At 49.9% G+C, this 24836-nt stretch overlaps 1 protein-coding gene across 3 annotated transcripts; it reads left to right on the forward strand.

Moving 5' to 3' along the window:
* The first annotated feature begins 12785 nt into the window (after nucleotides 1–12785).
* LOC117184542 (uncharacterized) lies at nucleotides 12786–21190 on the forward strand. 3 transcript variants are annotated; one of them, XM_033382722.1, is made up of 2 exons: nucleotides 12786–13223; nucleotides 19928–21189. In XM_033382722.1, the coding sequence occupies exon 2, from the start codon at nucleotides 19946–19948 to the stop codon at nucleotides 20891–20893; it is 948 nt and encodes a 315-aa protein (XP_033238613.1). In that variant the 5' UTR covers nucleotides 12786–13223; nucleotides 19928–19945; the 3' UTR covers nucleotides 20894–21189. The 3 variants fall into 3 exon arrangements, with proteins under 3 accessions (XP_033238613.1, XP_033238612.1, XP_033238614.1); XM_033382721.1 differs by lacking the exon at nucleotides 12786–13223 and adding an exon at nucleotides 14066–14455 and having other exon boundaries at nucleotides 19928–21190; XM_033382723.1 differs by lacking the exon at nucleotides 12786–13223 and adding an exon at nucleotides 19768–19859.
* Nucleotides 21191–24836: the final 3646 nt, after the last annotated feature.

Below are 24836 nucleotides of genomic sequence, written 5' to 3' on the forward strand. Positions count from 1 at the left end.
GATCTGTAACAACACTGCGCATGTGCCCTGCTGCATATCGATGTTCTCATATCGATGTTCTGTATATCGATGTTCCCTTTTCGGTGTCTCTCTCTTGCGTATGTTACTCGGAAGCACACATAATTCTGTATACTGATATTCTGCTGTCTTAAAAATAAAATAACTTTAACAGGTTATGGGCCCAGACACCAATTCACCCAGAAACAGTATAAAACAGAAACAGTGAGAAACAATAAACATTGTTTGGTGCTTAGTGAAAAGCAGTGCTAAAAAAAATGGCATAGACTCATTGGGGTTATGTGTGTACATAGAGGGGCTTAGAGTATATAATGGTGGGCTACTCGGATACGGCCAAAGCATACCGTTTGGTCAGTAAAGAAACCAGGAAACTCGTAGAGAGTAGGGATGTCATTTTTGTAGAACCTGAAGGGGGCAAACTAGATGCATCATGTTCCAATGACATAGCATCAATTGAGGTTCAACAAAACCAGAACGCTGAACCCGAAATGGATAGCGAGCAATTTAAAGATCAAGAAAATGAGCCAGAAAATCAGGAGGAGATTAGGTCTAGTAATGACATTCTTGTAATTCCAGAACCAATAAGAGGACCAGGACGCCAGGACCAGGCTCAAATCACGTCTGGTGGCGAAAGGTTGTAGCCAACGCTACGGGATCGACTACAAGGAAACATTTGCACCAGTTGTACGCCACGCAACTATCAGGTTGATTATTGCACTTGCAGTCGAACATGGTCTCCACCTACATCAAATGGATGTTGTCACGGCGTATCTCAACGGCGAATTGGAAGATGAGGTTTTTATGAGACAACCTGAGGGTTTCATCAGCGAAGTTCACCCAAATCACGTTTTGAGGCTTCACAAAAGTATATATGGCCTAAAACAATCAGGAAGAGTGTGGAACTCTACGTTGGATGCAACGCTGAGACGCATTGGTTTTATACCGACTGTCAACGAACCCTGTCTGTATCGTAAGCCAGGTAAAAATATGTGTCTAATAGCTGTCTACGTAGATGACATTATTTTGGCGTGTAAGGACCTAGATGATATATCTGATATCAAGATAAAGATCGCAGCAGAATTTGATGTGGTTGACATCGGGCCTATGCAATACTTTTTAGGTAATGAGGTGAAACGTGAAGGCAGTACGGGTGCGATTTCAATCAGCCAACGGAAATATATTAGAGAGTTGCTCGAACAGTACAATTTGAAAGATTGTCGACAGACGTCCACGCCTCTTGAAGCTGGTTACCAGGTGGCATGCAACAAAGAGGATTGCCGCAGGGTCGACATCACATCGTTCCAAAAGCTAATTGGAGAGTTATCTTATCTTGCTGTTATGACTCGTCCAGACATTGCGCATTCGGTGAACAAATTAGCACAACGTAACAAGGATCCTCATTCCGAGCATGAAGCGGCAGCCAAGCACATCCTTCGATATTTGGCAAAAACTATCGACTGGGAGATATGCTACACAAAGCAAGGAAAGGCAATTGAGTGTTTTGTTGATGCAGATTGGGCAAGTGATATGACGAACCGAAAGTCATTCACTGGCTATGTATGCATGTTGGCAGGAGGAGCGGTTTCTTGGGAGTCAAGAAAGCAATCGACGGTTGCCCTCAGTTCCACGGAGGCAGAGTACATAGCCTTATCATCTGCAGCAAAAGAGGCGATATACTTTCGCAGCCTACTGATTGACTTAAAGCTGATATCCAAGGAGTCAGCTATTCAGATGTACGGCGACAACATTGGAGCACAGCAGCTTGCTAGAAACCCCATGTTTCATGCACGTACAAAGCACATCGACGTCAAGATACATCATATTCGAGAGGTTCTCAAGAGAGGTGAAGTCAACATTGCATATCTGCCAACCGATGAGATGATAGCAGATGTCCTCACAAAGAACTTAGCCAAGGTTAAGCACCATAAATTTGTATTCGCATTTGGTTTAAAAGATCGTTTATAAGTGCTTGACATGTTATTGAATATTAGTTAAGTCTATTTAAAGTTAGTAAACATGCGTTGTGTTGAGGAGGAGTGTTCAAAGTGACCGCCACGATAATTAGATATTGATCTGTAACAACACTGCGCATGTGCCCTGCTGCATATCGATGTTCTCATATCGATGTTCTGTATATCGATGTTCCCTTTTCGGTGTCTCTCTCTTGCGTATGTTACTCGGAAGCACACATAATTCTGTATACTGATATTCTGCTGTCTTACAAATAAAATAACTTTAACAATTGCTATTAGACCTACTAGAAAATTTACACCGTTGTTCCTTCCACTTTGTAGATTGAATTATTTCTCGCATGAACCGTTGGGTCTTATGCTCGGATTATAATTCCCTCTACCATTTTATATCCACCACTAATTCTTTTCCTCTTATTAAATTACTAATCTTTTCACACTTTTCTAGTAAATAGTAATTGTAGTGGTATTTGTAAGTGTATTTTGAAAGCATGCTGTTCAGTTGCAGCAATATTCTTAATTAATAGTTAATAATACCCGTCGGCATAACACAGTGACACCGTGACACAGTGCTCTATATAACATGTAATTTAATACCTCACGACAACATACTAGCCATTGCAGTGAGTTCTGCTGACAATGCACTCTCTCCGCAGAGGGCGAAGACAGCGGTGCAATTGCTGACCATCACAATGTCGCAATTGCCCACCAGACATTGAAATTAACCATAATACACAAACATATATTTTTACAGACTCATCCCTTTTGTACCTTTTGTTACCTATAAATAAGAATCAATTTCATCAATAAAGTCAGTATCAGAAACAGTACCATAGCTGCCTGTCACTCATCTTCCATCGCAATCATCAAAGGCTGTCGCCGTGTCTTCAGACCTACCCAGAGTAGGATACCCACTCCGTAGTCCAACTGGTTCAAGTTCTAGTAGCGACGACCAAACTGTAGACGGTTTATGTACCGTATGCAACCCAGCTTCTTACACACACACATTAACATTTGGTGACCCCGATATTGGTCATGCTTTCAAACTGTCAGACAAGCCACAGTGAAAGGATTCGATTTGGACATCAGATTGAAGCAGTCAACAAGACATATTCAATAAAAATTTGGCATCTGGCCATACACTTACGGTAACATCTCCTACCAATGAGTATCACTTTGGCAAATCTGACATATTCAGGTTATCAGCCAACAGAAAAACAGCTATAGAATTCGATTACCACCGAGGCAATCAATTTTTGTTGTTTCGTGCGTTCCATAGATTGGAAACAGCACAAATCCCTCCATCCAACACATCACCTGTACTATCACTTTTCTGACCGACAACGGTTTCGATTCGGAGCGTATCTAGCTGCAAAGCAAATAAAACACTCCCAACGGGTCAAAAGTAATAAGTACAAACAGATAGAATGGATACACAAATGGAGGCAGAAGCTGCCGCTACAATGGCAATGGATGTGCAGCAAGAGATTGGTGAGTAAATATCGAGGTGCATTCGGAACTTTAAAAAAGATTCCCAAGAACGAAAGCAAACGGCCTCTTATTGTCAAGCCAAAATATCAGCACTCGAAAATGCGTGGAATCGCTTCAACAAAAACGACTCCAAGCTTCGCGATACAGACAAAACGGATGAATACGTAAAATTCTGTGAAGACTTACGTACAACATGTAAACAATACATTACTATTTTTACCGAATGCATTGATAAGCTATCGCAAACGTCTAGTGCTCTTGGGGAACGTCGAATCGTCCCTAAAGAAAAGCATGAGAAACCTCCAGTAGGTCCCAAAGAAAGCGATCTGATCCAGAAGTCCTCAAGGGATTACAGCAAATTGCTTTCACTATGTCGCCGATAAAAGGCCATAGTAGAGTCCGTTAAGCGAAATCTGAAACAACTTTCAGAAGCGAAAGGACACACATCAAGTGATTTGATAAAATCACTATGGACTCAAGCACAGGAAGTCCACTTCACAATTCATGAGGAATACGAGGACCCAGTGGAAGGAGGACATGGTATCCTACCTAACACTGGAAAGTAAGGTCCAAAAAGCATGGGCAAAATCAGCCACACCAAACACGGATAACGTGCAGCTTCCACGCAGCAGCATCTCAAAGTTTGATGAGGATTTATTCAAATCGACCCAGTTCTTCGATCTGTTCTCATGCGTGAAGCCAACATACCTACGGGGAACAAGATGTGGTATCTTAAAACCACCGTTAGCGGGGAGGCAGAAAGATTGATTCGACATATCGATCTAAAGGAAAAAAATTATGAAGCCACTTGAGAAATACTAGTTGACGCATACAACAATCCCAGAGATGTTTCGAATACAGTACTGAACCGCTTCCTCAATCATCAAACAACTAATGACGATCCCAAGCCATTAAATGTGTTGTACATAACAACCATAGAATCCCTTGCATCACTAAAGGGATTGGCCATCAATATATCTACATGGGATCCAATATTGATTGCCATTATCAGCAACAAACTGGTTGTTACAAATAAGGCCTTGTATGAGCAATCATTGGGAAGCTCAAAGGACATTCGAAGAATTTCGTCCAAATCTCCATCAGAACGACTGAATTGGGTACAAAAACAAAAAATGCGCGTTAATTGCTTTAGAACAAATCACAAAACAAACGCATGCCCAGGTCGAAACTGCTTCAATTGTGACAAGAAGCACAACACGATGCTACATTTGGAAACAGCATCGGGCGCAGCTACAGAATCAAGAGGCCCGACGGTTGGTGCAGCAAGTAACAACAGTTACAATCTACTGGCCACAGCAAAGGGGGCAGCAGAAGCCAACAACGGGCAGGCTGCTAACTTCAGAGCACTGCTATATTCAGGATCACAGATAAACTTGATCTCTGAACAAATGGCATCAATTTTGTCATTGAAACTAAAAGACACAACATTACGGATCGAAGGAATTGGAGTTCAATCAAAGACTAGCAAAGCACGAGTAAATGTGCTCATGAAATCCCTTCACAATGGTATTACGCAAAGAATTGAAGCTTTCGTATTACCACAGATAATAGCTGATCAACCAGCTCAGGCACTCGATACAGAGAGCTTAAACGTACCAAGCAAGATCTCACTGGCAGATCCAAACTTCCATAAGCCAGGCAAAATCGAGTGCTAATCGGAGCCGAGCATTACTACTCGTTGCTGCTACCAGATCAAAAGCAGCTAAGGACAGCAGGCCCGTCGCTACAAAACACGAAACTGGGATGGATTGTGGCAGGAAAAGTCAAATCTGCCAACAGTTTGACAACCCATTTGTGCAAAGGGAGTAAACGAGCTCATGGAAAGATTCTGGACTCTGGACAATCTAGAGACGGAAGACAAACCACGCACTGGAAACACGGTGCGAAGCTCATTTTATAGAAAATCTTGTATTTATTGTAAATTGTAAAGTTTTATTGTATTGTTTTTTTTTGTTTTATTTAAAAACTTTATTGTATTGTATGTTTATTGTAAAGCTCCCATTTTCCGAACACCCTTCAGCCCTGGGGGAGTCGTTGGAAACCGCAACAAAAATATTCCTAGCGTGGGAGCGGCGAAGCTCAACAGAAACTTGGAAGAGTTATGTGGATTTCATGGAAGAATATGAAGGACGAGGACAAATGAAGATGGTGCCAGCATCACAGGTTCCTAAAAAACACTACTTCATACCACACTGTGTACTTAGATCTCAGAGCACCACCACAAAGCTTCGGGTAGTATTCGATGCCTCATGCAAATCAGCAAGCGGGAAATCTTTGAACGACATTCTGCATGCTGGACCCACAGTTCAGAGCGGACTTATGTTTTGCTACGATTTCGACTCTTAAGTGCGTATTCACAGTGGACATAGAAAAGATGTACTGAAAATTGTGGATGAGTCCGGAGGATCAATTCCATCAGATGATAGTCTGGAGAAACAACCCTTCCGAAGATCTCAGGTACTATCGCCTGAAAACAGTCACATATGGGACAACAGCTGCTACGTTTCTAGCAACGTCATCATCCAGTAGGATCATCAACACTAAAAAACGATTTGTACGCTGACGACTGTTTAACTGCAGCAAACACTATTCCACAACAGTCTTGTCTTTGCAACAGTGCAGTCTTTGGTTCCGAACTCACAAACCGAGTCCGACAGGATCTGCACATGGACATTAACACGGTTCCAGGATGCTTTTGGAGTGATTCCACCATTGTGCTATCCTGGATAAACACATCATTATGAACATACCATACTCGCATAGGCAAAATCCAGGCGTTCACAAACCAGTTACAATGGCGTCACGTGCTATCGGCCAGCAAAGAGCAGCAAGAGTCAAACAAGCGGGTCCATTTCTTATTGCAGGCGTCGATTACTGTTGACCAATTTCGATCCACCATAAGATAAGACCAGGTAAAGCATATATCGCCGTATTCTGCTGCTTTTCCACAAAGGCAGTGCACCTGGAGCTGGTAAGCGACCTGACCACAGATGCATTCTTGGCAGCCCTGCGTCGATTCTTAAGCATTACAGTCACATTATTCAATGCGACAATGCAATGGGTGGAAATAACCAGCTCAAAGAATTAGTAGAAGCTATATCAAGCTCAAAGGCAATTGCTCTGATCACGAATCATTGCCACACAAAAAAAGTAGAATTCAAATTCATTCCCCTAGAGCTCCGTCGTTTGGCAACCTCTGGGAAGCGGCGGTTAAATCAGCAAAAAAGATTCTGATAACATTCATTAACACAACCTTCTTGCCATTTGAAGAACTAAGCACAGTGATGATCGAAATTGCAGCGATTCTCAATTCTCGAATAATTACTACAATGCCAAATGATCGAACTGATCCAACAGCGCTCACTCCAGGATACATTTTGACCCGATGTCAACACTGATTATCATGGAAAAACATTGTTAAAGCGCTGTGAATTGGTATCGCGCTGAAAAAATTCATTCTGGAAACAATGGTCTACGGAATAACTCCAAAAATTGCAAGCTCGGCATAAGTGGAAGACCGCTTTACCAAACGTACCTGAAGGATTATTAGTTTTGGTGAAGATAGAAAACCTTCCAGTATTGAAGTGGCCAATGGGTCGCATCATTAAGACATATCCTGGACAGGACAACCAAGTAAGAGTGGTTGATGTTAAGACAGCATTTGGCGTAAGCAAGCGCCCGATGACTTGTCTAGCTCCGCTATTTCCAGAAGATGTGGCAATCAAACTTTCCAACAACGTGATCAATGACATCACGGAAAATGATGAGCCACTTAAACAGCGAACAAGAATATTTTTACCTACAACATTATTAGTGATGTTGCTCATACTTCCATTAGCATTGTCACAGTCAATAAACTCGCATTAAAGCCTGTAATATTCTATGGGGAGCTTGGTACATCAATAATAGCAACTTCTGGTTGGACCATGATCGTATATTATGACTTGGAGGGTATGCAACTAATGTCTGCTGGAATGTCAGAATTACGACACATGTGCCCTGAACTAAAAAATATTCCGGCATGCAACTCCATAGTTCAACACTTTCAACATGTGTATAACGAGCTAAAAACAGGAAACGTTTTAGTGAAAAATTGTCGAAAGCGCAGATCACCGCTGGATATCATAGGAAATGTAGTAACCCGTTTTTTTGTGTTCTCGACTCAAAATACGCTGAGGAGATGACTCAATTAATTGAAAAAGTTAAAATCAATGAAGACTTCCTACTACATCTGCTTCAAAATCAAACAGCAATTGTCCACGTTACAATAAACGTACTCAAAAAAGACAAAGGACCCACGGATAATCGCGTAAAAGTTTTGGAACAGCAATTGACTACTATCAACCGAGAAAGAGGGTCATATCACAACGATAATCTGACTCAAGCGTATTTAGGATTCTATTATTCTATTCTAGCCCTTTGTTGGCTCCCTATACTCTATTTGGTGGTTCTCTTGGGAGAATTACCCTGGTGCATGATCTGGGTGCTATGTTAGACCCCAAGTTAAAGTTTTCCGGTCACATTTCTACCATGGTAAATAAGTCCATGGGCGTGCTGGTTTTATAAAGAGGTGGTCAAAGGAATTTTACGACCCCTATACAACAAAGACTCTCTATACCTCGCTTGTTCGTCCGATCTTAGAATACGGCTCCTGTGTATGGTGCCCTCAGTACAAAGTACACCAGGATCGTATAGAATCAGTACAGAAAAACTTTTTACTCTTTGCTCTGCGGGGCCTTAACTGGGATGAAGGTGTGAGACTCCCATTTTACTCTAGTAGACTACTATTAGTAAACCTCCCATCCTTAGTTAACCGTAAAAAAATGCTTGGTGTGATATTTATGCACAACTTGATCAGGGGTGACATAGACACCCCTGATCTGTTGAGCCGCATACACTTCACGATTCCTATTAGACTGACTAGAAATTTTATACCGTTGTTCCTTCCACTTTGTAGATCGAATTATTCCTTGCATGAACCGATTAGGGTCTTATGCTCGGATTATAATTCCCTCTACCATATTATATCCACCACTAATTCTCTTCCTCTTATTAAATTACTAATCCTTACACACCTTTCTAGTAATTAGTAATTGTAGTGGTATTTGTATTTTGATTGCATGCTTAGTTTCTTAGTAAGTTTAGTGCTAATTTTCCTCGAATATTAGTCTAATTGCTATCTTTCTTGCATGTTCGCGTTCGGTTCGGCTACGCACCGTGCGTCATGCGGCAGTGCCCCTCGGTCGGTTGGACGGGAGGAGGGCTGCGTTTTGCCTGGGATCCGCGCGTAACAGCCTTCTGCTGGTTTCACACGGGCCACTTGACGGTGGGATCCACTTTTGGCATCCTACAAGCTGGTGTCTATTTGACCTCAAAACCACCATAGTAACTGTGAACATCCACCGAGACCAGTTCATGGGCAATACCCAAGATGAGTTATCCTAAAGTACACAACGAGGAGTTCATCTGCTTTTACCATCAGACGATCTTCAATGTGGACAATCGCTATAAGTTTCAGCTGTTTAACAATAAAACAGAAACACTGTGTCAGGTAACACACACAAAGGCTGACATGGTGTGGCTAAAAACTCAGCATCCAAATAAATGAATCTTCGCAACGCATTCCACAACTAAACTTCAAGCAGTATGCAACGGAGTTCCGTCAACCAGAACACTAGAAGGTCTACTGTCCATGTCCCCTGGATGCACTGCTCGCAATACTGAAGTAAGCATCAGCACCTTCAGCACCTCAATCAGCGAAGTAAAATCGACCTACACTCGGTTTGGTGACGTGAGCCCACCGGAGACATCACCCTCGCCACCAATGTGGCAACTGAAGAATCAGACATCAGACTATCTACAAGAAATTGATGATCTTCCAGCAACTATTAGCCATCAATCGTCACGTGCTGCCACACCATCTCACCACCTTGCTGCACCATCAACTCCCTGCCTATGCAGGCCTAGCAATATCAATTCTATTGATCATTGCCTACACTTTCCGGAAGAAGTATCAACTATGGAAACCAAGGCCATCAAATCCCGATCCAGCCGTGTCATCACCCCCTATCCCCCTTGCACGCCAATTTGCCGTCGACTTGAGCGATGGTTGAACACGGTTTCAACGGCCTGGAGGATGTTCAGTTGCAGAAATATGCTTAATTAATAGTTAATAATACCCGTCGGCATAACACAGTGACACCGTGACACAGTGCTCTATTTAACATGTAATTTAATACCTCACGACAACACACTAACCACTGCAGTGAGTTCTGCTGACAATGCACTCTGTCCGTAGAGGGCGAAGACAGCGGTTCAATTGCTGGCCATCATAATGTCGAAATTGCCCACCAGACACTAAAATGATCCATAATACACAAAAATATATTTTTACAGACTCATCCCTTTTGTACCTTTTGTTACCTATAAATAAGAATCAATTTCATCAATAAAGTCAGTTACAGTCAGAAACAGTACCATAGCTGCCTGTCACTCATCTTCCATCGCAATCAGTAAAGGCTGTCGCCGTGTCTTCAGACCCACCCAGATTAGGATACCCACTCCGTAGTCCAACTGGTTCAAGTTCTAGTTGCGACGACCAAACTGTAGACGGTTTATGTAACGTATGCAACAGAGTTTCCTACATACACACATATTAGCACATGCTTAGTTTCTTGGGTCTGTAAGTGTGTAAGTGTTCTTGACAGTAGTTGAGCGTTTTCAAGTGCGGTTGTTTCGAATCACGGGCTCCTGATTTTCCGTTTTCAGCATCCGCGCTGCGCGTGTTACCTGGAAGAAAAACTGTTGAGAGCAGGTTGCTGTCGCACCGGTACGTACTGCGTATAAAAACCGGCCCCACCGGCATCCCGCTCTGTTGCAGGGGCACAATCAGTGCGCTCCATCCAGCAGGGGAAGGGGGGGTGAACCCTTGTTTTGGCGCCTTCCACTTCCACTTTCCACATTGTTGGTGGAGGGGAAAAAAGGAATTCTCACTCAACTTTTCTTCTTTCTTCTTCTTCTCGTCCGGAGCTTCACACACAGCAGCTGACTGCGCCGCCAGACAGGTGATCGCGTAGAGTTGCCACACGGACGGTGTTGCCAGACAGCCCCGATCTACCCAGGGCTGCCAGAGTGTTGGAAAGAGCTGGATTTGCGCGCCAACGGAGGGAGATTTCAAGTTCGAAATTCAAATACTAAAGTAATCAACGGAATGGAGGAGGAGGAAAAGCTCGCCTTCAGGAAGGGTAGCATGCTCGCCCGATCGCCGGCACCCGAGCCATCTCCATCTCCAGCAGCAGCGGCGCAGAGTCGGGACCTTGACTCTAGGGAGACCCCCAAGAGGGTTCGGGACCCAGCCAGCCCGGGAAGTTCCCAGAGGCAAACGCCGCCCAAGAAGAGCAAGGCCCACCAGGAGGCCACCTGCCTTGAGAACCTCTCGGAGCTGGGAAAAATCCTTGATGAGGTTCAGACCAGGATGATGGACAAAAATACGCGTCACATCAACATGGCCACCAGAGCACTGTTCGTGCGCATGAAGGAGCTGCACTCGAACATCATCCAATCGAGCCAAGAGGCTGCAGCGGGTAGGTGCGCGCCGCAGGAAGGCTCCGACGCCCAAGGCCTGTGCCCGAAATGCTCACAGAGCACGCGGAGCGCAGACAAGGAGCAGCAGACAACGACCGTCTGGAGGAAAGATGCCGCAGCGCAAACCGAACCGTGGCGCAGACTTAGCCAGCCATCCGTGGCCGAAGGTCCATTGGGGGAGCCGGGAACCCCACCTACGCGCCCAAGGCAGCGAAAAGGAGCTATCGCAACCAAGAGGACCCTTAAAAAGGCCCCGTTGCGGCCACGCGGAGATGTGGCGACGACCAGCGCCACGAGGCAGCCCAAGAGCCCCGGAATCCCGGACAGCGAATGGAGCGTGGTGGCCAAGAGGCCGAGAGCAGCGCGCCGCGCTCGCCCAGACGCGGTCATAGTTCAGGCCCCCGGGAAGTCGTACAGCGAGGTTCTGGCAATGGTCACCAGACGGCACGACAACCAGCTTTCTGACCTGGGAAGCTGCGTCTCCAAGGTACGCCGTACCACAAACGGCAACCTGCTGCTGGAGGTTGCAAAAGACAGCGTGGAGAGTGCTGAGGGCATGAAGGCCTGCATCGCACGTGTCCTCGGCGATGGAGCGTCTGTGCGAGCAATGACGGAAGACTCGAAGGTGGTCATACTGGAGATACGGGACATCGACTCCCTCGCGACGGAGCAGGAGATCTGTGCCGCTCTAACTCGCCAATTCAACATTGACGAGGGTCGAGTAAGAGTCCGCAGTCTGCGCCGCGGATACGCGGAGTCCCAGCTGGCGGTGGTCAGCTTGCCCTTCTCCCTGGGCCAAGCGGTCCTGAAAGGCGGCAAGGTGAGGATCGGCTGGACCATATGTAGGATCCGGGAAAGAGATGGACTCCCAAGGTGCTACCGATGCCTGGAACCCGGGCATATCGCACGGAACTGCAAGAGTTTAGTGGACAGGAGTGGCTGCTGCATCAAATGCGGGGAAAAAGGGCACAAAGTTGCAGAATGCAAAAAAGAGCCTGCGTGCTTCATCTGCTCAGCAGCTGGAAAGAAGGAGGTCACGCACCAGGCAGGCACTAAAAACTGCCCAGCCACGCGAAGCGGGGTCGGCAAAACCAGGACGACATGCAGTTGATTCAACTCAACCTGAATCACTGCAGGGCCGCACAGGATCTCCTGACACAGACGGTGCGCGAGCTTGGCTCTGATGTGGCACTCCTCAGCGAACCACATAAGGTGGGCAGCAGCAGCGACTGGGCCACGGACCTTACTGGCAAAGCGGCCCTGTGGCTCTGTGGCGTCGACGCGCCGCAATTGAGCGACACCAGGTCGGCTGACGGATTCGTCCGAGGGTATGTAGGCGGCATATGGTTCTACAGCTGCTACCTGCCACCCAGCCTCTCACTGGAGACTTTCAGCCGCATTATGGACGAGCTGAGCTGCGATCTGCGAGGACGGAACAACGTCGTAGTCGGAGGCGACTTCAACGCCTGGGCCCTGGAATGGGGGTCCTCCCGTACTAACGCCAGAGGCCGCACGGTGCTGGAGGCTTTTGCCTCTCTGGACGTCGTCCTTCTGAACGAAGGGTCCCAACAAACTTTCAGCAGGCCAGGTGTAGGGTCGGTCATCGATCTCACCTATGCCAGCAGCACGCTGGCCCGGCACGCCCGATGGAGGATCCATCGGTCGCTGGTTCAGATCCGGCTCGAAGGACCAGACGTTCAGGCCAGCAATGGACAGTTTCCGGGCACTGTGCCGGCTCCGCGCGCCTCGGTCCCGGCTCGCGCTCGCGCGCTCGGAGGGGCGCTCGGATCCACAATCCACGATCCACACGGCGCTCACGGCAGCACAAAGGCAGCATAAAGCATAGAGCATAAGGCATAGAGAGTTAGTTACGTTTTCACCCCCGCTTCAACCTGTCGACATACCGCGCGAATACCGAATCAATACATGCACAATATATATATACATATACACACAACGAAACCCATCGGCCTTTCCTTTCTGTGACGACTGCTAGGAGGGTTACTGGAACATACACCTCGCCGTTGGATAATTGATCCTCGATCCGCTCCACTACAAACATTGGTCCTTCGAGCCGGATCTTCGCCTTCCCCATAAGGAGAAGCTCACCCCAGCCAGCATCGGCGGATCGCTCCAAGTGTAAGATAAGTACAACCCTTCGATTGTGCCCAACACCAGTGCAGTGATTTTGTGCGAGTTTCCCATCCCAGTCCGAGTGCCCGCGGCATACATATGTACATATATGCCTTTCTCGCTCTAGCTCCAAATTAAACCATACTTCGTTCTGCCAACGGTTGTGGCCTCCTATTTCTCCAAAGGTTTAATTTGATCCGAGCTAGCTCCTGCGTTCCTCCTCCGATCCAGTGCCCACATTAATATATACATAGCTGTCTGTAAATCATATTCCTACCGCTCCCAGCTACCAGCTGAGCTTTCGCTGCTGACAACTGCACATGCACACCAACATACATACATATGTACATATGTATGTGTAAGCAACGCAATCCAAGCGGCTGGCAACAAACAAAAAGACATATTCTTGCAATTAATTTGGTGTTCATTCCGTGCATGCTCAACGGGTTACAGTTCTTTCGTTTGTTTTAAAGAATATAGAATAACAAATCACAAATCACAACCAATCTTTATTTAACTCATTATATTGCCAATAAAAATAAAACACGACTCCATACATATCATCTTACATATGCGCACGCATTTTCAACTAACAACTCTTGCACATCTGTATATACATACATATATTGTACTACCTCATAAAACGGTTACTCCGTTTTTTTTTTTACCCGTTGTTTCAATCTCGTCAAAAGGGGGGGTCGTTAATCCAAGCCACGGTACCTAGCACTTACACCCATACACACACACACATACAAGCAACAGCAGCGACGCATTCTGTTCATTTTTCCTTTCGCTTTCGCTTCTCCACCGTTTGCTTGCGTTGTTGTTGGTGGGAGAATATTTTTCGGTGCCGCGCTTGACCGTAACGGAACGCCAAGTGACGCGCTACCCTGCTTTTCAAGGGTATATTGTTTTGAACATTCGTTTTGTAACCGACTCTATATAGGGGGACCTTGTGCATCAATATCATTGCTCATCCATTAGTCGCTCTTGGTTGGACATTTTTTTTTGTATTTGATCGTAGTATTTTATATTTATATTCCGGCCACGGAGCCCGACTTCTACTATATAAATACTCGCGATAAATTCCGCCAAGGCCACATATCCACGGTTCGTCGTTCAAAACTTCCACTTCTCCATTCCGCTCACCTGCTTTGCGACTCTGATACGCGTTATCGCAAATCCATCAGCCAACCATGCCCACTGGTGATAAGAAATCTCGCAAGAAGTTTAAGCGGGTGAGTTCGCTGAGTTTAACCCATCCACCCAGCTCCAACGGCTCAATCGCTACGCCCACATCTTCCCGTCCGTCCCCAACTGAGCGAGGTCCGACCACGTCCAGGGCTCACGCACCACATGCCTTTGAGGCCTTGTTGCTCCCCTCGGTCGTCCCTCGCACGGTTCCGAGCACTATGGCCCAATCGGCCGCCAGTTCCGCACGGTCTAAGTTTGCCTTGGCTGCAAGCAGACTGACACGCTTCGACCAGAAGCTCAGCGCTCCAGATGCTAGCACACCAACCCGCTCGCTCTCCCAAGTCCATCGAGATCAACTCCGAAGCCTGTGGGCGAAGGTGGACGCGGAGTTCGAGGCCTGTGTGGAGGCGATAACGGAAGTAGATCCAGAGGGGGTAGCTGACGTCCAGGGGATGTACGATGACTGCTACGCGGTCTACGCGCAATGCCTTGCCGAACTGAACGATCAGCTCGAACCCCCGACTGTCCCTCACACGCCTCAACTGGCCGTTCAAGTGCCGACGTCCGGCGGTTGCCGTCTTCCTCCATGTGACACTGAAGTTTTCAGTGGGGACTATCAGCAGTGGCCCACGTTCCGAGACCTGTTCACCGCCATATATATAGAGAACCCTAGGTTGGCTCCAGTAGAAAAACTGTTCCACCTCAACAAAAAAACAAGCGGTGAGGCCCACGACATAGTGGCACAGGCTCCACTCACGAACGAAGGGTTCGCGTCCGCATGGAGCGCCCTCCGTGAGCGTTTCCAGAACAAGAGGCTGATACTCAAAGCCCAGCTGAAGATCCTTTTCAGTCTGCCCCAAATCCGCACCGAGTCAGCTGCAGCGCTAAAAGAGCTTCAGAGGGCCGTCCACAAGTGCCTTACGACACTCAACCACTCCGAGGTCTCCACAGACAGCATTTTCGCTGACGGAGTGTTAGTGTACCTCATATCCGCGAAGTTGCCGAAAACGACTTTGGAGCTTTGGGAGCAGTCCGTGACCCACAAGTCCGAAATTCCCACCTGGCACGCTATGGACAAGTTCCTGGCGGAGCGGTACCTGTCTCTCGAGGTGACCGAGGACGGCCATCCAGGCATGGAGACTCAGGCTCACTCCAGGGCGAGTCTACCCATGTCAGAGAGGTCAAAGGGCAATCCCAACCCTTTCCGTTCCCAAGAGAGCCCTGTTGCAAGGCGGGTTCACTCTTTCGGAACAACTGTGGATCCAAAGCGGAGAGCGTGTGATCTTTGCTCCAAAGAGAACCATCCGATCCGGGTGTGCCCTCAATTCCTTCAGATGAGACCTGATGCTCGCTCCAGCTATATTAAGCAAAAAATGCTTTGCTTAAACTGTTTCGCAAGAGGGCACCAGATTCGTGAATGCCAAAGCGCCCACAACTGCAACACGTGTGGAGACCGGCATCATACGCTGCTGCACCGTGGCACTTCAGTTTCCAGCCAATCCGTGCCCAATTCCGTACCACTTCCGACTCCTGCCGAAGCTCAGCCTAGCGTTCAGAACTATTTCGCCTCCGGCAAGAGGGCGGTACTCCTAGGCACGGCTATTATTAATATTTGCCACTTGGGGACAAATTTTCGCGCCCGCGCTCTAATCGACCCGGGCTCCGAGGCGACGTTCATTACGGAACGTCTCTTCCAGATCATTAAGTTGCCATTCCGACTCGCCCAGGCACAGGTCTCGGGCCTCAATCAGACAATATCCGCTCAGTCCAAGAAACTCTGCCATTTTTCCATCCGTTCCCCGACTAAGCCGGGCTTACAATTGGACGCCACAGCCTATGTCCTGCCGGAACTATCAGGCAGCCTTCCCTCCCATCCGATCCCGCAACACTCGTTGCGAGACTTGCCAAACCTGCCATGGGCAGACCCGACATTTTACGAAAGCTCACAAATAGATGTCCTGATTGGTGCCGACATCCTTCCATCCATCCTCTTGAGCGGCTCATAGACGAACATCTGTGGATCTCTCCTCGGACAGGAAACCATTTTCGGGTGGGTTCTTACAGGCCCAGTGCCAAACACGGTACAAGGCCGGGTCGCATCCTTCTCCACGCAAATTTCCACCGAGCTAGAGACTCCGTTGGACAAACTCCTCACAAAGTTTTGGGAGGTGGAGGACATTCCTACTAAAATAGAAAGCGAATCGGATTCGTACTGCGAAAGAAATTTCCTCCGAACTACGTCAAGAACGCCAAGCGGGAAATACGTCGTCACGTTACCGTTTCGCGACCCAGATCATCCCGGATCAGATCTGGGGTATTCAAGGGCAGCCGCGCTGGCCCAGTTCCTAAGAAACGAAAATCGCTTGAAAAGAAACGGTCCCCTACAAGAGCAGTACGACACCGTAATCCAAGAATACCTAGAGCTTGAACATATGACAGAAGTTCCTCCGAGTCATGGGTCCTCAACCTACTACCTTCCGCACCACGCTGTCTTCAAGCCTGAGAGCACTACCACGAAGGTCCGCGTGGTATTTAACGCATCCAGCTCGTCGACCAACGGTGTGAGTTTGAATGATCTTCTGCACGCCGGCCCGGTCCTCCAATCTGACTTGACCCTCCAGATCCTGAAGTGGCGCTATTTCCGGTACGTTTTCAACGCGGACATCACCAAGATGTATCGCCAAATTTGGGTTGACCCGAAACACACCCCTTTCCAGCGAATATTATTTCGAAACAAGGAGGGACTCATCCGCGACTATGAACTTAAGACCGTAACCTTCGGAGTCAATTGCGCTCCTTTTCTTGCCATCCGAGTGTTGCAACAGCTAGCAAGCGACGTCCAGTCCAGATTTCCGAAAGCAAGTCGCATTATCCGATCATTCATGTATGTCGACGATGTCCTAGCCGGAGCGGATTCTACCGATGAGGCTCGACTAACGATCCGCGAGTTGCAGGCCGCACTTAGCTCTGCAGGTTTTCCGCTGCGGAAGTGGACTTCAAACCACAAAGCTATTCTGGCAGGAATTCCGAGTGCTCATCGTCTCCACACAGATTTTCTGGAGATGGAGGAAGAGAGCACGGCTAAGACTCTCGGGATTCGCTGGAAAGCGACTTCAGACGAGTTTTTTTTTGTCCCTCCCGAGTTGGCGCCTGAGTCGTCATACACCAAGCGAGCAGTTCTGTCCCAGATCGCAAGGCTGTTCGACCCCGCGGGGTGGTTGGCCCCATTCATTGTTCGGTCCAAGATCTTCATGCAAGAAATCTGGTTGCAGGACCTGGGATGGGACGATGAGCTTCCAAGCGAGATGCGCCAGCGCTGGCAAAGTTTCCTGCGGAGCTACTCCGCTCTCGACCAAATCCATATTCCAAGATGGGTCGGCTCCCGGCCAGCAGTAAAAGTCGAACATCATGGGTTCTGCGATGCATCCGAGAGGGCTTACGGTGCCGCCATCTACGTCCGCATTGAGGTTGACCGTTTGGTCGAGGTGCAGCTTCTCACAGCGAAAACGCGAGTCGCACCCGTGAAAACCGTGTCGCTCCCCCGGTTAGAGCTTTGCGGGGCAGTGCTTTTGTCCGAAATGGCGGCGGCTATCCTGCCGAATATGCCAACAGCAAGTACGAGCTGCTATTGCTGGACCGATTCCACCATAGTCCTCGCCTGGCTGGCAAAGCCCGCGTGTCACTGGACCACGTTCGTGGCCAACCGAGTGACTAGGATATCTCAAGCGACCGATATTGAGAAGTGGTGCCACGTTCCATCCGAACAGAACCCCGCGGACTTAGCCAGCAGAGGCGTGCCGTTACAGGAGTTGGTGGAGAACCAACTCTGGTGGCACGGACCAACTTGGCTGCAGAAGGGCCGAGATCAATGGCCGGCACCAGTTAATAACTCCCCCGTTATGACCTGAGAGCAGCGAACTGTAAAAGCCCATTTCGCACTCAACCCAGCCGAAGACTTCCTCGAACGATTCTCCAATCTGGAGAGAGCTCTACGAGTCCGTGCATATATCTTGCGCTTCACCAAGCGCTGCCGGAAGTTAGCCACCGCGCAAAAGGGCCATCTTACGAGCGGCGAAATTACCGAAGCTGAAAAAACTCTTATCCTAGAGACGCAGCGTAGAGAATACCCCGAGGAGTACCGCTGCCTAAGCGGTAAGCGGCCAACGCCAAGGTCAAGTTCTATCCTGAACATGAACCCTTTCCTAGACCGCCATGGGTTGATCAGAGCATGCGGCCGTGTCGCAGGCTCTGAAGTGCTAAGATACGACGAACGACATCCGATCATTCTCCCATATAATTGTCAATTGTCTCGCCTTCTCGCGCAATTTACACACCGGATAACTCTTCATGGCGGCAACCAATTGATGGTGCGCCTCATTCGATCAAAGTATTGGATTCCAAAGGTTCAAAGGCTTATGAAGGGGGTCGTGAACTCCTGCAAGGTCTGCGTTATTCACAAAAGAAGGTTGCAAACCCAAATGATGGGAGATCTCCCAACCGAGCGGTCGTCCTTTTCCAGACCGTTTACGCATACAGGGATTGATTACGCGGGTCCTTTCGAAATACGGAACTATACAGGGAGATCATGTCTGATCACGAAGGGGTATGTGTGCGTATTCGTGTGTTTTTCCACAAAGGCGATACATTTAGAACCCACGTCCGACCTCACCACCGAAAAATTTCTCGCCGCCTTCGCTCGTTTCGTCGCAAGGCGCGGATGTCCACAGCGTATCCATTCAGATAATGGAAAAACCTTCGTTGGTGCAGCAACCCTGCTTTCCAGTGACTTCCTTGACGCGTTTAAGGACTCGGTGACTGATGCGTATAGCCATCAGCGGGTTTCGTGGCGCTTCATCCCACCAGGAGCTCCACATATGGGAGGCCTATGGGAAGCCGGAGTGAAGAGTTTCAAAACTCTCTTCTACAAGGCCACGTCCACTCGGAGGTATACGTTTGAAGAGCTTTCTACGCTGCTCGCGAAGATTGAAGCGTGCCTCAACTCCAGGCCGCTCTCACCGATGTCCGATGATCCGACGGAGCTGCTAGCCCTCACTCCCGGGCACTTCCTTATTGGGGGGCCCTTAATGAGTACGGCCGAGCCCGAAATAAAGGGGAACCTTAATTCGATCATCAATCGGTGGCAGCATTTGAAGGCCCTCAACCAACAGTTCTGTCAAAGGTGGAAGGAGGAATACCTCAAGGAGCTCCACAAACGGACTAAGTGGCAGACGCCGACGCCAAATCTGCAGGTTGGCGATATGGTAGTCATCAAGGAGGATAACCTGCCGTCCAACGAATGGCGGCTCGGAAGGATAACTTCCGTGTATCCCGGTGCCGACGACAGGGTCCGTGTGGTGGATATCCTTACTGCCCGCGGTACCCTCAAAAGACCGATTGTCAAGGTCGTTCTCCTGCCAGTAGAACCCCGTAGTTCCATCCAACAATAACGTGAATGTGCACTTGTCCCATTCACAGCTCCGTACTAATACTTCTTCGACTTCTCTATTCCATCCTAGTTCCATCCTCATCCAGACATGGCCCCACGGATCCGCGCCAGCCGCACCACGGAGAGCCGGCGTGATCGAGGGATCAACTCGTACCGTTGCCGGGTCTGCCGAGGAATTCATCCGCTACGGACCTGTCACCATTTCCTTCGCCTGAGCCCTGAGAAGAGACTCCGAGCTGTCCTCATTAACAAATATTGCGGGAACTGCCTGGCCCACCAACACTCCGGCCAGGATTGTCGCAGTGGCGGGCTGTGCCGGGTGTGTGGAAAAAACCACCACACTCTACTCCACATACCCTCGTCGCGTCGTCCAGTCCGCTCGGCCTCAGGAGCATCGTCGCCATCTACAGCGCCCCACGTCAAACGCCGACCTCGGTGTCCAGCCCGCTCAGCCTCGGCTGCATCGTCGCCATCCACGTCGGCCCACGCCGACCGCCGCCCGCGTCTTCCCGTGAGCCGCCCCGTGGCAGGGCCCCCGGCACCATCCGTCGACTCACTTCTACAACATCGAAGCCTCATACTACTCCCGACGGCGCTGGTGGTCTTGGATACGGGTTCCAAAAACTTCGAGACGGCGGCGCTCATCGACCCATGCACGCCGGTGAGCTGTATTGACGACTCCTTGGCCAGCGCCTTCAAGTTGCCCACCACTTGTGTGGGGGACGAGAAAGTGTGTACGGCGGTGATCCGCGCCAAAATGGGCGACTTCCAGTTGGAGACGATGCTCAAGGTCGAGCCCCGTGTGCGCATCCGCACGCCTATCCGACAGCTGAGCGATTCCGTGCGGGCGCGTTTCGGTGACCTGAGGCTTGCCGATGAACAATTCCATCGACCGGCGACAATCTCGCTCATCTTGGGAGCAGATGTCTACCCGAAGGTGATCCAGCCCGGGTTCCTTGCGCGTGAGGACGGCCTGCCGGTGGCCCAGAGCACCGTTTTTGGATGGATCGTGTCGGGGGCGTGCACCCAGCCATAGGCCACCCCATTATACTTTGCAATCCTGCAAGGGGGGGGGAGGACGTTCAGGCCAGCAATGGACAGTTTCCGGGCACTGTGCCGGCTCCGCGCGCCTCGGTCCCGGCTCGCGCTCGCGCGCTCGGAGGGGCGCTCGGATCCACAATCCACGATCCACACGGCGCTCACGGCAGCACAAAGGCAGCATAAAGCATAGAGCATAAGGCATAGAGAGTTAGTTACGTTTTCACCCCCGCTTCAACCTGTCGACATACCGCGCGAATACCGAATCAATACATGCACAATATATATATACATATACACACAACGAAACCCATCGGCCTTTCCTTTCTGTGAAGACTGCTAGGAGGGTTACTGGAACATACACCTCGCCGTTGGATAATTGATCCTCGATCCGCTCCACTACAAACACTGTCTTCAAGCCTGAGAGCACTACCACGAAGGTCCGCGTGGTATTTAACGCATCCAGCCCGTCGACCAACGGTGTGAGTTTGAATGATCTTCTGCACGCCGGCCCGGTCCTCCAATCTGACTTGACCCTCCAGATCCTGAAGTGGCGCTATTTCCGGTACGTTTTCAACGCGGACATCACCAAGATGTATCGCCAAATTTGGGTTGACCCGAAACACACCCCTTTCCAGCGAATATTATTTCGAAACAAGGAGGGACTCATCCGCGACTATGAACTTAAGACCGTAACCGTCGGAGTCAATTGCGCTCCTTTTCTTGCCATCCGAGTGTTGCAACAGCTAGCAAGCGACGTCCAGTCCAGATTTCCGAAAGCAAGTCGCATTATCCGATCATTCATGTATGTCGACGATGTCCTAGCCGGAGCGGATTCTACCGATGAGGCTCGACTAACGATCCGCGAGTTGCAGGCCGCACTTAGCTCTGCAGGTTTTCCGCTGCGGAAGTGGACTTCAAACCACAAAGCTATTCTGGCAGGAATTCCGAGTGCTCATCGTCTCCACACAGATTTTCTGGAGATGGAGGAAGAGAGCACGGCTAAGACTCTCGGGATTCGCTGGAAAGCGACTTCAGACGAGTTTTTTTTTGTCCCTCCCGAGTTGGCGCCTGAGTCGTCATACACCAAGCGAGCAGTTCTGTCCCAGATCACAAGGCTGTTCGACCCCGCGGGGTGGTTGGCCCCATTCATTGTTCGGTCCAAGATCTTCATGCAAGAAATCTGGTCGCAGAACCCATGATGTTCGACTTTTACTGCTGGCCGGGAGCCGACCCATGTTGGAATATGGATTTGGTCGAGAGCGGAGTAGCTCCGCAGGAAACTTTGCCAGCGCTGGCGCATCTCGCTTGGAAGCTCATCGTCCCATCCCAGGTCCTGCAACCAGATTTCTTGCATGAAGATCTTGGACCGAACAAGAAGCACAAGGATCCAGTTTTCTGGTGGAGCGAAGCGATCGCGGCGCTCCGTAGAACCTGCCACCGGGCCAGAAGGCTGCTCCAGCGAGCCAGAGGCACACCGCGCTTGGCGCGATGCAGCGAGTCCTACAAAGCGGCGAGGAAGGAGCTGAAGACCGCCATAAGGAACAGCAAGAGGGAATGCTTCCTTAAGCTGTGTGATGCCGCCGAAGAGGACCCCTGGGGAGGCGCGTACAGGATGGTGGTGAAGAGGCTGAACGCAGGCAGCAAAGCTCCAACGGATCCAGAGGCACCGAAGTGTATAGTCAGGGTACTGTTTCCTCGAGGACGGCAGATCCCTAGCTCCCTGCAGTTCGAGCATAGCCCAAGCGACATCTGCGAGGTTACGGAAGCCGAGATGTTGCAGGCAGGCAGAAACCTGATACCTAGGAAGGCTCCGGGTCCGGATGCGATCCCCAACAGCGCGTTGAAGCTGGCACTTCTTCTACTCCCGAGGGAAGTTGCGGGCCTTTTCAACAAATGCCTCCAGGAGGGGACGTTCCCCGAGAGGTGGAAAAGGCAACGGCTCCTACTACTAACCAAGCCGGGCAAGCCGCCAGGGGTGGCCTCTTCCTACAGGCCCATCTGCCTTCTGGACTCCATGGGAAAAGTCTTCGAAAGGGTGATCGGTGCGAGGCTGAGCGCAGCCATCGAAGCAGCAGGCGGTCTCTCCCAGAACCAATACGGGTTCAGGAAAGGGAGGTCGACGCTGGACGCCATCTTGAGGGTCGTACAAACGGCGGAGGCAGCCATTGCTGGGACCAGGTGGAGAGGCGGAACCAAGTCCTATTGTCTGGTGGTGACACTGGACATAAGGAACGCCTTCAACTCGGCCGACTGGACCCGGACGCTGGAGGCACTGAGGTCCTTCAACATCCCGGGCTACCTACTGAATATAGCGCGCAGCTATTTCAGCAATAGGGTGCTGACAATGGACACATGTCGGGGCTCTAGGGCATACGAAGTCTCAGCCGGAGTCCCGCAGGGCTCCGTTTTGGGACCTCTGCTCTGGAACGCTATGTACGACGGGGTCCTACGGCTCCCGATGCCAGCCAACACTAACCTGGTGGGCTTCGCTGACGACGTCGCAATAGTGGCGGTAGCGAAGGAACTTGCCGCAGTGGAGGAGCTTGCCAACGTCGCCATACAAGCCGTCGAGGCGTGGCTATCCGCCGCGGGGCTGGAGCTGGCGGCCCAAAAAACGGAGGCGGTCCTGATATCCAGCCGTAAAGTGGTCGAGACCGCCAGAGTACAGGTTGGTGGGACCGCGATCGAATCGCAGAGGTCCATCAAGTACCTTGGAGTCCTCATCGACACGCGCCTTTCCTTCAAAGAGCATCTGGAATACGTCCACACGAAGGCCGGTGGGACCGCGGGAGCGCTATCCAGGATGCTGCTAAACACCAGAGGGCCAAAGCAGGCAACGAGAAAACTGCTGACGAGCGTCGTGACGTCGCAGATGCTCTACGCCGCTCCGGTGTGGGCAGAAGCCGCGAAGGTGAGGAGCTACATGCGAGGAGTAGAGGCAACGTACAGACTGTGCGCCATTAGGATCGCGTGCTCGTTCCGGACCATCTCAGACGAAGCCGCGTTAGTCATTGCCGGGCAAGTCCCGCTCAGGGAGCTGATAAGGGAGAGGAAGGAGATCCATGATGCCATGACGGACAGTGCAGCCGAGGCACGCTCCAAAGCAGAAATTAAGGACGCCGCCAGAAGGACCAGCATAGACAGATGGCAGACTCGATGGGACCACTCACCCAAAGGCCGATGGACCCACACCCTCATCCCAAGCATAGCATGCTGGGTTGAAAGGAAGCACGGCCAGGTGGATTTCTACCTTACCCAGGCACTGAGCGGACATGGCTGCTTCCGCGGCTACCTCAAGCGCTTCGGCCACGAGACAGAGGACTGGTGCCCCGAGTGTGGCTTAGGCATAGAGGAGGACGCTCGCCACGTCCTCTTCGACTGCCACAGGTTTGACCTCGAGCGTCAGACATTGGAGACAGTAGCAGGGTCTAGGGTCAGCACCGAGACTCTGGTGCCGCTGATGCTGGCAGACCCGAAGGTGTGGGATGCGGCCGCGGAGTTCGCCTCTAGCGTGATGCGCACGCTTAGGTCCTTGGAGAGAAGGCGGAAGGAGCAGACGGAGTAGGAGTCCACGCCACTGCGAAGCAATGCTTTGCGGCAGTACCGCAGTCCGCGGGGCCCCTAGTCCCAACACACTCTTGTCCGATAAATATAAATTGTAAATATTATAGAGCAAATAAATAAGTAAAAAAAAAAAAAAAAAATAAGTATGCTTAGTTTCTTAGTAAGTGTAGTGCTAATTTCCTCGAATATTAGTCTAACATCTTTCCTGCATGTGCGCATTTGGTTCGGCTACGCGCCGTGCGTCATACGGCAGCGCCCCTCGGTCGGTTGGGCGGGAGGAGGGCTGCGTTTTGCCTGGGATCCGCCCGTAACAGCCTTCTGCTGGTGTCACACGGGACACTTGACGGTGCAGTAATTGCATCGCCTCTTGTAAG

The sequence above is a fragment of the Drosophila pseudoobscura genome, chromosome X, assembly GCF_009870125.1.
Source record: "Drosophila pseudoobscura strain MV-25-SWS-2005 chromosome X, UCI_Dpse_MV25, whole genome shotgun sequence".
Taxonomy (NCBI): domain Eukaryota; kingdom Metazoa; phylum Arthropoda; class Insecta; order Diptera; family Drosophilidae; genus Drosophila; species Drosophila pseudoobscura.